Source organism: Palaemon carinicauda, chromosome 9 (assembly GCF_036898095.1).
Source record: "Palaemon carinicauda isolate YSFRI2023 chromosome 9, ASM3689809v2, whole genome shotgun sequence".
Lineage (NCBI taxonomy): Eukaryota > Metazoa > Arthropoda > Malacostraca > Decapoda > Palaemonidae > Palaemon > Palaemon carinicauda.
Genome location: NC_090733.1, coordinates 123,617,084 through 123,630,327, shown reverse-complemented (window position 1 = coordinate 123,630,327; position 13,244 = coordinate 123,617,084). Strand labels below are relative to the sequence as shown.

General features: G+C 33.1%; 1 protein-coding gene across 2 annotated transcripts in view; it reads right to left on the bottom strand.

Annotated features, from left to right (window-relative positions):
- Nucleotides 1-13,244, bottom strand: part of kug (kugelei) — a 56,960-nt gene that overhangs the window by 31,455 nt on the left and 12,261 nt on the right. For both annotated transcript variants that reach the window (XM_068380367.1, XM_068380368.1), the window contains 19 exons: nt 12,752-13,004; nt 12,367-12,568; nt 11,727-11,898; nt 10,611-11,241; nt 9,550-9,771; nt 8,370-8,807; nt 7,848-8,042; nt 7,362-7,667; nt 6,997-7,205; nt 6,708-6,852; nt 5,979-6,140; nt 5,299-5,522; nt 4,890-4,986; nt 4,513-4,679; nt 4,252-4,369; nt 3,761-4,042; nt 2,139-2,549; nt 1,800-1,991; nt 1,411-1,599 (listed from right to left, as the gene is read on the bottom strand). In XM_068380367.1, coding sequence (XP_068236468.1) covers nt 1,411-1,599; nt 1,800-1,991; nt 2,139-2,549; nt 3,761-4,042; nt 4,252-4,369; nt 4,513-4,679; nt 4,890-4,986; nt 5,299-5,522; nt 5,979-6,140; nt 6,708-6,852; nt 6,997-7,205; nt 7,362-7,667; nt 7,848-8,042; nt 8,370-8,807; nt 9,550-9,771; nt 10,611-11,241; nt 11,727-11,898; nt 12,367-12,568; nt 12,752-13,004 — 4,615 coding nt within the window. The remainder of the gene's footprint in view (nt 1-1,410; nt 1,600-1,799; nt 1,992-2,138; nt 2,550-3,760; nt 4,043-4,251; nt 4,370-4,512; nt 4,680-4,889; nt 4,987-5,298; nt 5,523-5,978; nt 6,141-6,707; nt 6,853-6,996; nt 7,206-7,361; nt 7,668-7,847; nt 8,043-8,369; nt 8,808-9,549; nt 9,772-10,610; nt 11,242-11,726; nt 11,899-12,366; nt 12,569-12,751; nt 13,005-13,244) is intronic.

Sequence of the window (13,244 nt, the reverse complement as noted above, 5' to 3'; positions counted from 1 at the left end):
AAATATATCTTTGTCTTGAAAACGTATCATGATAAAAAAAATAAGTTGTATGGTTAAAATAGTGTCACACTCACTAAACCTGGGAACTGTCTCACGAGGTGTGCACATTAAAAATCCATCGGTCAATTTCATATAACCAATGAGCAATCTTGCTAAAATTATTCCATCTTTTTATCTTTCTGTTCTGATGACTCCTAGGGAGATATAATTGGTTTAAGGTATTAATTTAGTATTTTCAAATTCATTATTCCACACTGCCATTTTTTTTTTCTAAATACTTTATGACGTTTACATAATTCTTAACAGGGAGTTTAATGTCATTCGGTAAATCTATTACTGACTTAGCACTACTACTTTTTCATTACCAACAGCTCCAACATGGGCCAGAATCCAGTATATTCCAATATTTACCCTGAAATGGAATGGAACGTGGAATTTAGGCTTTAAGCTAGGCACTTAAGCTAAATGAGTGGTTCCATATTACTTTCCTTACATATCAAAAATATATGTTCATTGCGACATCCAAAACTAGAATGGGAAATGCCTTTAACTTTTGTTTTCTAATATTTCTTGAAAGCTCTCACAAGATTACAAACAATGTTACTTTTAATATACTTTTCTGAAAATTTCAAAAGAAAGTTGCCATTAATAAAAAGAGAGTTGACATCAAGATGTCACTTAAGAGGCCAGGATGAAAAAAAGAACCCTGATCTCATAAAAGATTAGCTTCAAGTTTAGAAATACCCTCATAAGTCATTAAAATCCCTCTCCAGATCCAGAGTGAGAGGTTACTTCTTGAGATATGTTTCCTAGATTAATTTGTAGAAATAAGCAAGCTAGAAATTTCCTAAAAGCATTGGTTTTCAAAGATGAAGCCATAAAATAGCATTAAAGGAGATTATCTTCACTCCTCACTTAAAAGAGAAAGTGCTTGAATAACAGAGAGCCATTGTCCTAGAAAGTTAGGGTCTTGGCTAAAATTCCAGAGAAAAGATAAACTTAATGATTCCTCATTCTTAGGAGAAATCCTTATGATTCCTAGCAACACTACTAAAGAGGACATTAAGATTACTGATGTCTAAAAAAAAAAGGCTTAAAGAAACATAGTTTTTAAAGTAAGGTCAGAAAGATTACATTGCACTTAGAATTCATATGGGGATTTCACAACAGTATTTAGCAGTGAGATATTCCAGTTTGGAGGTTTAATTTAATGGGGGAAAATCTTTCTAGAAAGGTTAACACTTCTTTTATAATCCTACTAAAGGGCCATAAATGTTTAAGAAAACCTTAATAAACTAATGCTAGATTACATCAAATTTTTAGAATTCTATCCATACACAAACACCACAGTACCATCTGTTGATGTGTAAGTATGAATCTCTAGAAAATAGCACTTCTTTGTCAACCTACCCGTTCTAGGATGGATGGCAAACTTGCGATGTTCGTTACCTCCAATGATAGAATAAGTAATTTCTGCGTTTTTACCAGAGTCCCTGGAAGTTGCCAATACACGGACAATGCCCGAGCCAAGACTTGTACTTTCTGTTACAGTTGTGTAATATGTATGACTGGCAAATTCTGGAGGGTTGTCATTGACATCTGAAAGGATTTGTAGAGAAATTATACACTTATATTTTATAACTTTAAATGTTAAAATCTACTTTTCAAGAATATTACATATAGTACAATTCACAAGCTTTTTTTATTGATATGGAGTAAAATAAGGGCAAAATTCCTAAATCAAATGGAGAAAATATATATATTTTACTTGCACAGTACACTGGTAAACACTAGCATACCTGATACAAGTACAAGAATATTAGTCCGTGTTGAAAGTTGAGGGGTGCCATGATCGGTGGCTATGACAGTAAGGTTGTACATTGGATGCTTCTCTCTGTCTAAAGTTTGTGTTACACTTAGTATGCCAGTCTGCCGATCCAACAGGAATATATCATTGCCTTCCAGTGCATACGTTACTTTACGATTCAAACCTGAAAGGAAAAGATTATAGACAACATTTATAAACAACTACCTTGTACAATATTTCATGACCTAAAATCAACATTCAGATAATTCTAGAATATAATAGTATTGCAGAATAACAATCCAAAAATTAACTCCACTGTACAATAGCCCACCTTTATCTGGATCTGAAGCATGAACCTTGATAAGCAACAGATTTTCAGGGGAGTTTTCAGGAACATTGACACTATAGCTTGGCATGCTGAATACTGGGGCATTGTCATTTACATCGGTGACATCTATCTCTACTTGGCAAGAACACGCCCAGTCAAGATTGTCACCATCTTTTACCGTGGCTTTAAGGGAGTAATGAGATTGTGTTTCTCTGTCTAATGGATGTTCAATAGTCAGCTGACCAGAATCAATGTCCATTGCATATTTTCCAGCTCCTGGCCCAGTAAGGAAGAATTGAGGATGAGATGAGAGATCAAGGTCTGTAGCCGACACAGTGAGGAGTAAGGTACCAATAGGGGCCGCTTCATTTATGGTGTGACGGTAAACAGGAGTTGTGCAAAGGGGGCCATTATCTGAAAGTGAAAAAAAAAATATTGGTTATCTTCGCTATTTACATTGAAAAAACTTGCAATATGATATAAACTAAAAAATTATCACCTCATGTAATGGATGTATTCATATTTATTTTTAACTAATTTTCTTGATATAATATATCAAAGATTATTATTTTCCTTAGCATAACCGCTAGAGAGTTATGGGGTTTTTTGACTGGCCGAACAGAACTATATTGGATCTTTCTCTCTGGTTACGGTTCATTTTCCATTAGCCTACATATACACCAAATAGTCTGGCCTATTCTTTACATATTCTCCTCTGTTCTCATACACCTGACAACACTGAGATTACCAAACAGTTCTTCTTCTCTCAAGGGGTTAAGTACTACACTATAATTGTTCATTGGCCACTTTCCTCTTGGTAAGGGTAGAAGTGACTCTTTTTAGCTATGGTAAGCAGCTCTTCTACAAGGACACTCCAAAAGCCAATCATTGTTCTCTAGTCTTGGGTAGTGCCATAACCTCTGTACCATGGTCTTCCACTGTTTTGGATTAGAGTTCTCTTGCCTAAGGGTACACTTGGGCAGAATATTCTATCTAATTTCTCTTCCTCTTGTTTTGTTAGTTTTTATAGTTTATGTAGGAAATATTTATTATAATGTTGTTACTGTTCTTAAAATATTTTATTTTTTCCTTGTTTCCTTTCCTCACAGTGCTATTTTCCCTGTTGGACTCCATGGGCTTATAGCATCCTGCTTTTCCAACTAGGGTTGTAGCTTAGCAAGTAATAATATGAAGCAATTTAACAAGACCATATAGCCATGATTTCTAGACTAATTGGCCAGGCCTATAAATATATCAATAAATGGGTTAGTATATGAAATAAAGCCACAGTACACACAAAACATTGATGAATATTACAGGTATCAAAGAACTACAGATATTTTTTATATTACTAAAAACTTGGAGTGTACAAAAACAAAGAATGCTTCATTAGTTTGTGTTCATGGCATGTTCTTTCATGATTATCTCTGAATAATAACAATTTTTGTCTAAAAAAAGGCCACCACTATGCAACATTCACTAAACATATATGTGTCCCTATAAGAAACCTTGAAACATAAAATAACACTTCCACAAAAAGTAAACAAAAAATTTTAAATTATGCAAATTTCTCATATGCTTTGATATGTAATGAGAGAATTCTTTTAAGAAACAAATATAATTACCATTGACATCCAAAATGTCAATAATGACATAAGATTTGGCAACATAAACACCATCTGTTGCTGTTACTTCCAAGATGTACTGATCAACAGCTTCTCGATCCAGGCTCTTGGCAACGTAAATCTGTCCTCCACCTCGAACGTGGAAATGCTGAAGAGCATTTCCTGATGTCAAATAATAAATAATATTCTGCCCCATTTCACCATCCAATGCCCCACCTCCAAGATCATAATCAATGACTTCAAGCTGAACAACTACTGTTCCAGGTATGGCATCTTCCATAACTGTGAAAAAGAATTAGTTTTGTATCATTAAACATCCTTTAACTAAAAAAAACTGTAAAAGTTAATACCATGAATTTATTTTCAAAGGGAAGATTCACATTACGGATTTAAACGCAAAATATTTTGAGAAAAAATTTGTACATTCTTTGACTGTAATTTACTTTTGTTTAACAATATAAGAGTAACATACTGAATGCATGAAAACTTACCTGTAGCTTGGTAACTCTCCCTAACAAAGAGTGGAGCATTGTCATTGTAGTCAATAACTTCTATCACAATTATTGCAGTACAGCTTAATTTTGGATTTCCATTGTCCCTGGCTATGACCTGCAATTAAAGGATACTGTCTTAGCACACAAAAAATATAAAATCCTCTAATTTCTCAACAGTATAAAAAGTCATCTACGCTATCAAAATTTCTGAAACCAATACAATAAGCATTAGCTTACATGTTAGGAGGCAGGTCTTACCGTAAGTTCATATTTTGATTTAGCTTCCGCATCCAATTCTTGGTTGAGTGAAAGCCAACCAGAATATGGATCAAGAGTGAACAAAGGTTTCTCTACAAGAGGTGACTGCTCTTCGATGAGATACCGAATCTCAGAGTTACTTCCAGCATCCCGGTCGTTAGCCCAAACTGTTCAAAGAACAAGATAATTTTCAAACAATTAGTATTTAAAGTAGCACAAAAAAATTAAATTCATCTCTTTGTAGTTTAGAGTACAGTACTCATTAATAAAAATGACTTCAGCTAATGTTCTTAGCAACTGTACAATAGAAAAGATATTTGTAGTACAGTACTACATTACCACAGGTAAAATTTAACCAGTCATATCAAATCACTTACCTCTCACTACATTTGATCCAGAAGGTGTATTTTCAGCAACTGAAACATAGTACCTTTCACTTTCAAACACAGGTGATTCATCATTGACGTCATGTACCTAGTAAAAGAAAACAGAAAGGTAATGACAACATCAAAAACAAAATGCTTCACAAGTTTCGGAAAACAGTACTCAACTAAACAGTATCATTCTTAAAATCAATCCATATGACATGAATAAAAAAAATATTCATAAAATATTAGATTGTTTCGATCTTAAATTTGATAAAATGCTAAATTCCACTGATATACCTCCCTGCTCTTACTGTCTACACATTAAAAAGGATGGTATGTCAATATTCACATTATTCAACTGTGTGCAAATTACACACATAGATATATATATATATATATATATATATAAACAACTTGCCTCTATTATAACATTAGTGCTTGTTGCTAATTCTGGTTCATCCACTGGCAGTGCAGTGACAATCAGGGAAAGACGCTGAACTTCTTCTCTATCCAACCTTGATGTTAATGTTAATATTCCTTCCTGAGAAACAGACACTGGAGGAGTAACTTCTTGGCCACCCCAGTCAACTGTGTACTCAAGTTCTCCATCAAAACGAGCACCCACAGAGCCAATTCGAGTGCCTAAAATGAACGCATAATAAATATATAAAGTACATAACAGCAGCTAACCAAGGAAAAATTGTGGTATTAAACAAAAGTAAATTTCAACTCATTTTTTAATGTTAAGTAATATTACCTTTTAAAAGACTAAATTGTCTTATTTGTTAAATCATAGTGAAATAAATTTAACATCAAAAGAATAAATATCAAATAACTGATACCTGTTTTCAACGTTTAGCAGACATAAACAAGATACCAATGTACATAATTATATGCAAATTATCATAATTCTATAAAATACATCCCTATCCTAAAATACATATGAATATCAGATTTTTTTTATTCAGAATACATTTCCAAAATTGGATTTACCTTTTGATGATTAGTACAGTAATGCTAATTTTATTCAATAAAATTCAGACATAATCAACTGGATATTCTATTCCTCTGATAATCAAAATATGCAAAAGAACATACCTGGTGGAGTATCTTCTGGAACAGTGAGAGTATATTTGCGAGACAAAAATTCAGGAAGCTTCACATTGACGTCTACCACCCTCAATAATACAGCTACATCTGAATGAAGACTTCTTTGGCCACCATCTCTACCCTCAATGAAAAATTCAAACACAGAATTGCCTGGAAAATAGCAAATGCAAAGTTAAGACAAAAACATCCAAGAACTGTAATACCTTAAAAGGAAATACTAGAATTTAAATACAACTAATAAAAATTAAGGAAAATATAGAATTATTCAGGAAAAATAATTCTTTTCATAGCTTTACTAACTATTGTACTGTATATTGCACCTAATCAGCTCTCATATCTACCATATACAATAGCCCAATTCCTTAGTTAACCTTCAGAATATCAAACTTACTTTGCAACACTTGGCAATCAATTTTCAAAGACAACGTTGTAAATATAAAAAGCTAATGCATGGTTATTACCTGAAGTAAGTTTCAATATATCTCTTTATAAAAGGCTATAACTTGAAAGTATTTCTACTACTGTACAGTACTAGTAACCAAACAGAAGCACCAGTATATAAATGCCCTGAGTACCATATGCATCATGCCAATTTCAGTTTAATCTTGAATGCATCCATCTGTGGCAACAATAAGATGATCAGCAAAATAGTCTCTTTTGTATTTAATTAGTAAAGATATCTAATGTAAGAAACATGCCAGCTGAATATTACCATACCTAATTCTTGGGCATTTTTCATCAGAATGATCTCTCCTGTAGTTGAATTTATATCGAAAGATGCTTTAATATCGGGCAAGGTTGAGCCATGGAAATGATAAGTGACAGTGCCATTCTCACCAGCATCAGCATCCTCAGCACATACCTATAAATATATGTACAGTAGTAAATACATGTAAACATATATCCCAAAATTTCAAATGACTTGAAATAAACATCAATCATATTTTATTTCTTGTCAAGTAAACAGGAATTTTTCTTCTTTAATTGAAGATTGCACCAAATTTACCTTAAGAATACTTGACCCTGCTGTTGCATTGGCCCTGATTATAGCCTTGTAATCTTTCTGCATAAATGTAGGTTTGTTGTCATTCTTATCATCTACAGTAATATGAAGGGTAGTGAATCCTGTCCGTCCTCCAATATCCATAGCCATAACAGTGAAAGAATACTCTGCTTTTTCTTCGCGATCGAATACTTCATTGGTCCACACATCACCTATATACAAATTGGGAAAAAATCAATTAAATTTTATCAAGGGTTTGAAATACTTCTACTATGAAATAAAACAAACTATGAATAAATAAAGCAAACAATAAGCAACAAGCCTATTTTCAATATCATAACATTACAACTATAGTATTCATTACTGACCTGTGTTTTCATTGATTCTGAAAAAGTTGAGGGCATTGTCTCCAGTAAAATGATATGTGACGTCTCCATAGCGACCAGAATCCACATCTCTGGCAGACACTTGAGCGACTATTGTTTTTAATGCTGAATTTTCTGGTATATGAGCATCATACTGGGCAACTTTGAACGTAGGGGAGTGACCATTTACAGGAGTAATTGAAACTGCCAATCGTGTATATGCGGTAAATACTCCATCACTTACTGATATGTTGAGAACATGCTGATTAGTTTCATGAAGCTTCTGACTATTCCAAACTGTCACCACACCTGGAGGAAAAATGTGTATTTTCCTTAATGAATAATGCATTTCAAAAATAAGAATAAACTGGCAATCTAAAAGAAGTATGAAATTTCATTGGATTCAGGATTTGATATATATCATAAAAAATATTAGGAGCTTATAATACTGTTAGCATTATAAAATTAGATAATAATATGAGTACTTACCTGTTGCAGAGTTGATAGCAAAAGCTTGCAATTCATTCCCGTCAACAACAGAATAAGTTAGCTTATCAATATCGCTTATATCTTCATCGGAGGCAGACACAAGAGTAACAAAATGACCTCGAGATGCACCTTCGGTAACAACACAACGCTGTGCTTTTTGCTCAAATACTGGAGGATTATCATTCATGTCCAACACTGGCAAAGATAAAAGTTATATTTAAATTGACTGCAACATTATCTATTTCTAATTTCTAAATAATTTCATATATCTCTTCTGTCAAAAATACTATTTTTCATGACACTTTCAATGTATCAAACCTAGCATATAAATGGAATCTTACTTTCTAATCGCCATGATTATGCTCCTGTATTCTTTTTTCATATATTAAAACAGAATTATTTGTATAAATAATATGCTATGAGTTGATATTTCAAAATCATTTCTGAGGAAACAGTGTATTCATGGATGATAAATAAACAAACAAGAAAAACTTAATGCCACAGTTAGAAAAAAAGCTTTACCTGTAATGAAAATATGAGCTGTAGATGAAAGAGGCGGTGTTCCTTTATCAATAGCCTGAACTAAAAAGTGGTGAACTGGAATGGTTTCTCGATCAAGGCCCTGCTTCAAAATTAGGATACCAGAATCTCCTTCCATATAGAAATTTTCAGGAAGACTTCCATTCAGACCTATAAGACGATAGGTGACTCCAGCATTTGGTCCAGTATCTTCATCTGTTGTAGTCACAGTTAGGATTGGAGTTGCTACAGCTGTAGCTTCTGATACACTGATATTGTAGAAATGTTCACGGAATGTCGGTGCATTGTCATTGACATCTATGACTTGCACCGACACTACTACCTCTGCCCATTTTCCAGAATAACTGTCCGTAGCTCTGACAGTCAACTGGTATGCATTTCGCATCTCATAGTCAAGGTCATCTAAAACTCTTATCAGGCCTGTAAAATAAATAGCACAAATTGTTTAACAAAGATTCACTATGTGACTTGTTACATGATAGATTATTCTAATCTATAATGTCATTATTTTCCATCCTACAGTATCAACTAATTTTACATAACAATGAACTAAGCATAACAATCAAGAACTTATACAGTCATAAACTCACTCTATACTGTATGATGATTTGGAAGTTCATAAACGTAAAGTTTATACTATGACTAGGGTATTTAAGAGACTAGTAAGATATGAAATGCAATTAATTAAAAAGTACAGGTACTGTATATAAGTACAGTATTAAACTTATGTAAACATATAATCAAAGCACTAGGAATACAATGCTGACACAAGAGATGGATGTCACAATATAAAGTAATTACAAAAGGTATCATGAATCCAAATTGAATAAAAAAAAACACATGCTAAGTGAGAAAAAAAAGTATTTAAATGTGCAGCATAAATATAGATGGCCAGCTGTAATAACAAGATTACGATCCTCCTTCTCACCCTAAAAACTAGTTCACTGTCAAAGAACTTCACTTCATAAAATTCTAAAGTGCCATTTCAAGATAACAGTTAAGTTCATTGAAGCACATATGGACATAATGCTTAACTTGATAAAATTCTAGCTCTAAATGAAATCTTCATAGATCTAAATAGATTTCATACTACACCTCAATTAAAAGTTTGAAAAGGATCAATACTCTAGCCATAATCTATTATAAAAGTGTGATATCCTACCCTCCTCATGTTCCATGGCAAAAGTCTGGTGTTCATTGCCTCCAACTAAGGTGTATATGAGTTTCCTATTGAGCTGGCTATGGGCTGTAACAGTCACGATGGGTGTATGGGATTCAGCATTCTCAGCAACTGTTGCACTATAGAACTGTCTGTCAAAGATGGGCTGTGATCTATCGACGACTTTCAATCTGACTGGGACTTGAGAAGATAGTTGAGGGGTTCCTAGAAATTAAAAATAACAATCAATTACAGTATAATAAATTCATTCTTAGACTTCACACTTCACATAACTGTACAAAACTAAGAGTAAATCAAATTTGAAAAACTATATAACAATTAAGACCTCCAATTAATAAAAATATTATAATTCAGAATGTGGTGCATTGCACATACCCCAGTCTAAGGTATTTTGTGAAAGGGGAGGGGGTCCAAGTAAACAAGGGCATACAGTATACCAAAGTAAAAGGAGGGAGAAATGGAGTAATTTTATATCAAAATGAAAACAGCACAAACTGAGCGAGAAAATAATGACTAAGTTCAGATACTGTCAGTTTTTGTTTCAATATCAGTCCATTTAGTTTCAATCACAGATAAGATGAGAAAAATTTCTCACGAATCATTTACTTTTAATCAATATTCCACAATAAATAAGAATATACAACAAGAGAAAAAAAAAATAGGGAATATGATGAGTATTGATGTGACCTGAAACACATTCCAATTTAAATCTTTGAAATATAAGAGACTGACTATTTACAGGGACCAAATTACTGAAGGGAAAGCTAATGATATGCATTAAACTTATTTGTTACATTATTCAACAATAAGGTATAATTTTCAAAAGGACAGTTATCCAATAAGAGGGGTCCATAAATTAAAAAAACACCTTTAGATCCACAACTATGACTATTGAATTGTGATATATGTATTTAAAATCAACATTGACTTGGGTAATGATATAGTCAAGGAGAATTACTGGCTAAGTAAAATTCCATCTTAAACAATGTATTTGATAAAAATCCAATATTAAACACCTAATGGTGAAAATAAACAAGTCATACCTCCATCATAAGCATTTACAATAAGTTCATATTCACTCCTCATTCCTTCTAGAGACTGCTTCAAATGTATCTCTCCAGTAGATCGGCTGACACTAAAAAGATCCCCATTTCCACGTTGTAATTCATAGCGAACATCACTATTTTCGTCAGCATCAAAATCAGTGGCCTGAACCCTGAATACAACTTGATTCTTCCTGGCATCAACAGATATTACACCATAGTAGGGAGTGTTAACAAATATAGGAGCATTGTCATTCTTATCTGTCACCACAACATGCATCTGTACGTGAGCAACTCTAGGTGGTGATGATGTAACCGAGCTTCGGACTTCTATAACCAGTAAGTAATTGTCCTTAGTTTCACGGTCAAATGGTTTGCCTGTTGTCTGTATGACTCCGGAGGTTTCTCCAATTGTAAACATATCTGTTGGATTGAGAATGCTAAAACGAAGATGTTCATTAAGTTCGCTACCAAGTACATGGACCATAGAGACTTTATCCAAACTTGTGCTGTTTTCTTCCACTGCAGCGAAATATTTGTCTTCACTGAACCTCAAGCCAGTGCGTGGTATACCTTCTACAATGATGTTCACCGCAGCACTTGAAGCAAACTGGCCATCATTAACTGTTACCTGTGAAATATCAGAACCACAACAGATTTGAATGAGTTGCATTTAACTGTATTTAAACTTTTCAAAGTCAATAACAATACTTTCTCTTTATAGGGTGACTCAATCATGTGTTGATCCCTGTCATTCATGGGTTTTTATCTAGTCAATGTTTAAAATGAGGAAGAATAACAAAGGAAAAAGATAAAGGCTCATGGGTGTGGTTTCCTAAAAGGATTCACCCGACTGTCAACAATGAGAATGAACTGTCGCAAAGTTCAAGGAAATAAAATATTTCTGATGCAAATGAGATTTTAGGATTCCTTATTTTAGAGACGGGGGAAAATATGAAGTAGAAGAGTAAACAGGGTTCCTAATCATATAAACAGGTATTAATTGAATAATATTGTCAGAAAACTAGAATAAATAAAAATATTTGACATCGTACTTAAAACTAATACAACATAATCAAATAGCACAATTATAAATATGTAACACTGACTACATACCTTTAGATGATAACTCCCAACAAGATTTTCTGACTGGTTTACAGTGATGAGACCAGTTCTTGAATTTATTTTAAATTTTCCATCTCTATTTCCATCTGCTATTTCATACTCCAGATTAGCTTTGCCTCCAAAATCTAGGTCAGTGGCATTCAACTGCACGACAGTTACATCCCTGGAAATGTAAAATTTGAGGTTACATTTTGCAAAATGGAAAAGTCAAATAGTATATGAATAGGCTTTAACATGAGCAACACATCCGTAGATAGACAAGAAAACACAAATGTTTTATTTTTATTAAAAGAGAGTCCTACATATCATTTAACAGATGTTAAATAAGCTGTAGATTTTTAATATTTCTATAAAGTCTTGAAAGAGCTTTATGATTAAGATTTCCTTTTCATTTCAAAATCTCAAAAAACTAAGAACTTTAGAGCATGATATAAAAAAAACTGAGTCCTGTAAAAAAAATAATGTTTGATACTTTAGGCATATCACTTGTATACAGAAGGGAAGTGGAATAATCATGTGGATCTCACGAGCAACATTCAAAATAAAATTTCGTATTTTATTCAATTTAACTAAAATTCAAGATTATCATCATAGCCATTCAAAAATCTCAGTAATTTAGAGTATCACTTACTTGAATGTAGGTGTTAGTAAGGTAGCATTATATTCTTGTAATAGGAAGCGTGGTGGAACATCATTAATGTCCGTTATTGTAATAGTGACTGTTGCAGTTGTTGATGCTGATAGTCTTGGCTGGCCACTGTCATGAACCTGAACACTAAATGTAACTTGTGCAATAACCTCATGATCCAAGGACCCTGTTGTTCGTATAGCACCTGTTAAAGAAAGATAAATTATAGCGTTAGTTAATAATTTTGCAATCAATTTTGTTTCATTGAATGTTTCTTATGAAATCATCGGTTAACCGAACAGTGCAAATCATCAATTTCATAATCTTTCATTTAAAGATTTTCATTTTGCAATCTGTCATAAATTTTACATACAAATAGGTAACTTACCTGTTGATGAATCAATGGCAAAATACATCCTTGCTTCTTCTTCAATGATAGTGAACATTAAATTTGCATTTTGATCTGAATCTTTATCTCTAGCTGTAATCACTAATGGAGAATTATTCTCCATCAACACAACAGAGTTGATAGAAGCAGCTTCCGATATATGGCCACTGTAGGTGTTCTGAGTGAAGAATGGAGCATTGTCGTTCTCATCTCGGATGTTAATTATCAACTGAGCAGTTGCTTCTTTGCCATTCTGTAAGAAAAATAACAGCAGTAAGAAAAAGAGGAGCAGAATATAAGCCTGGTACAACTATCATCAATAAATATTAAAAAACCTATACAGTACTTTCATTCAGTTAAATCATTCCAAATTTCACGTCCCCTCATGCTTAAATATTTTGTTTTGATATTTGCAAAGAAACCAACTTCATTCTACAGTAAAACAATCATCATAGTACTATACTATGAGTAGAGCAAATGAATCACCAATTTA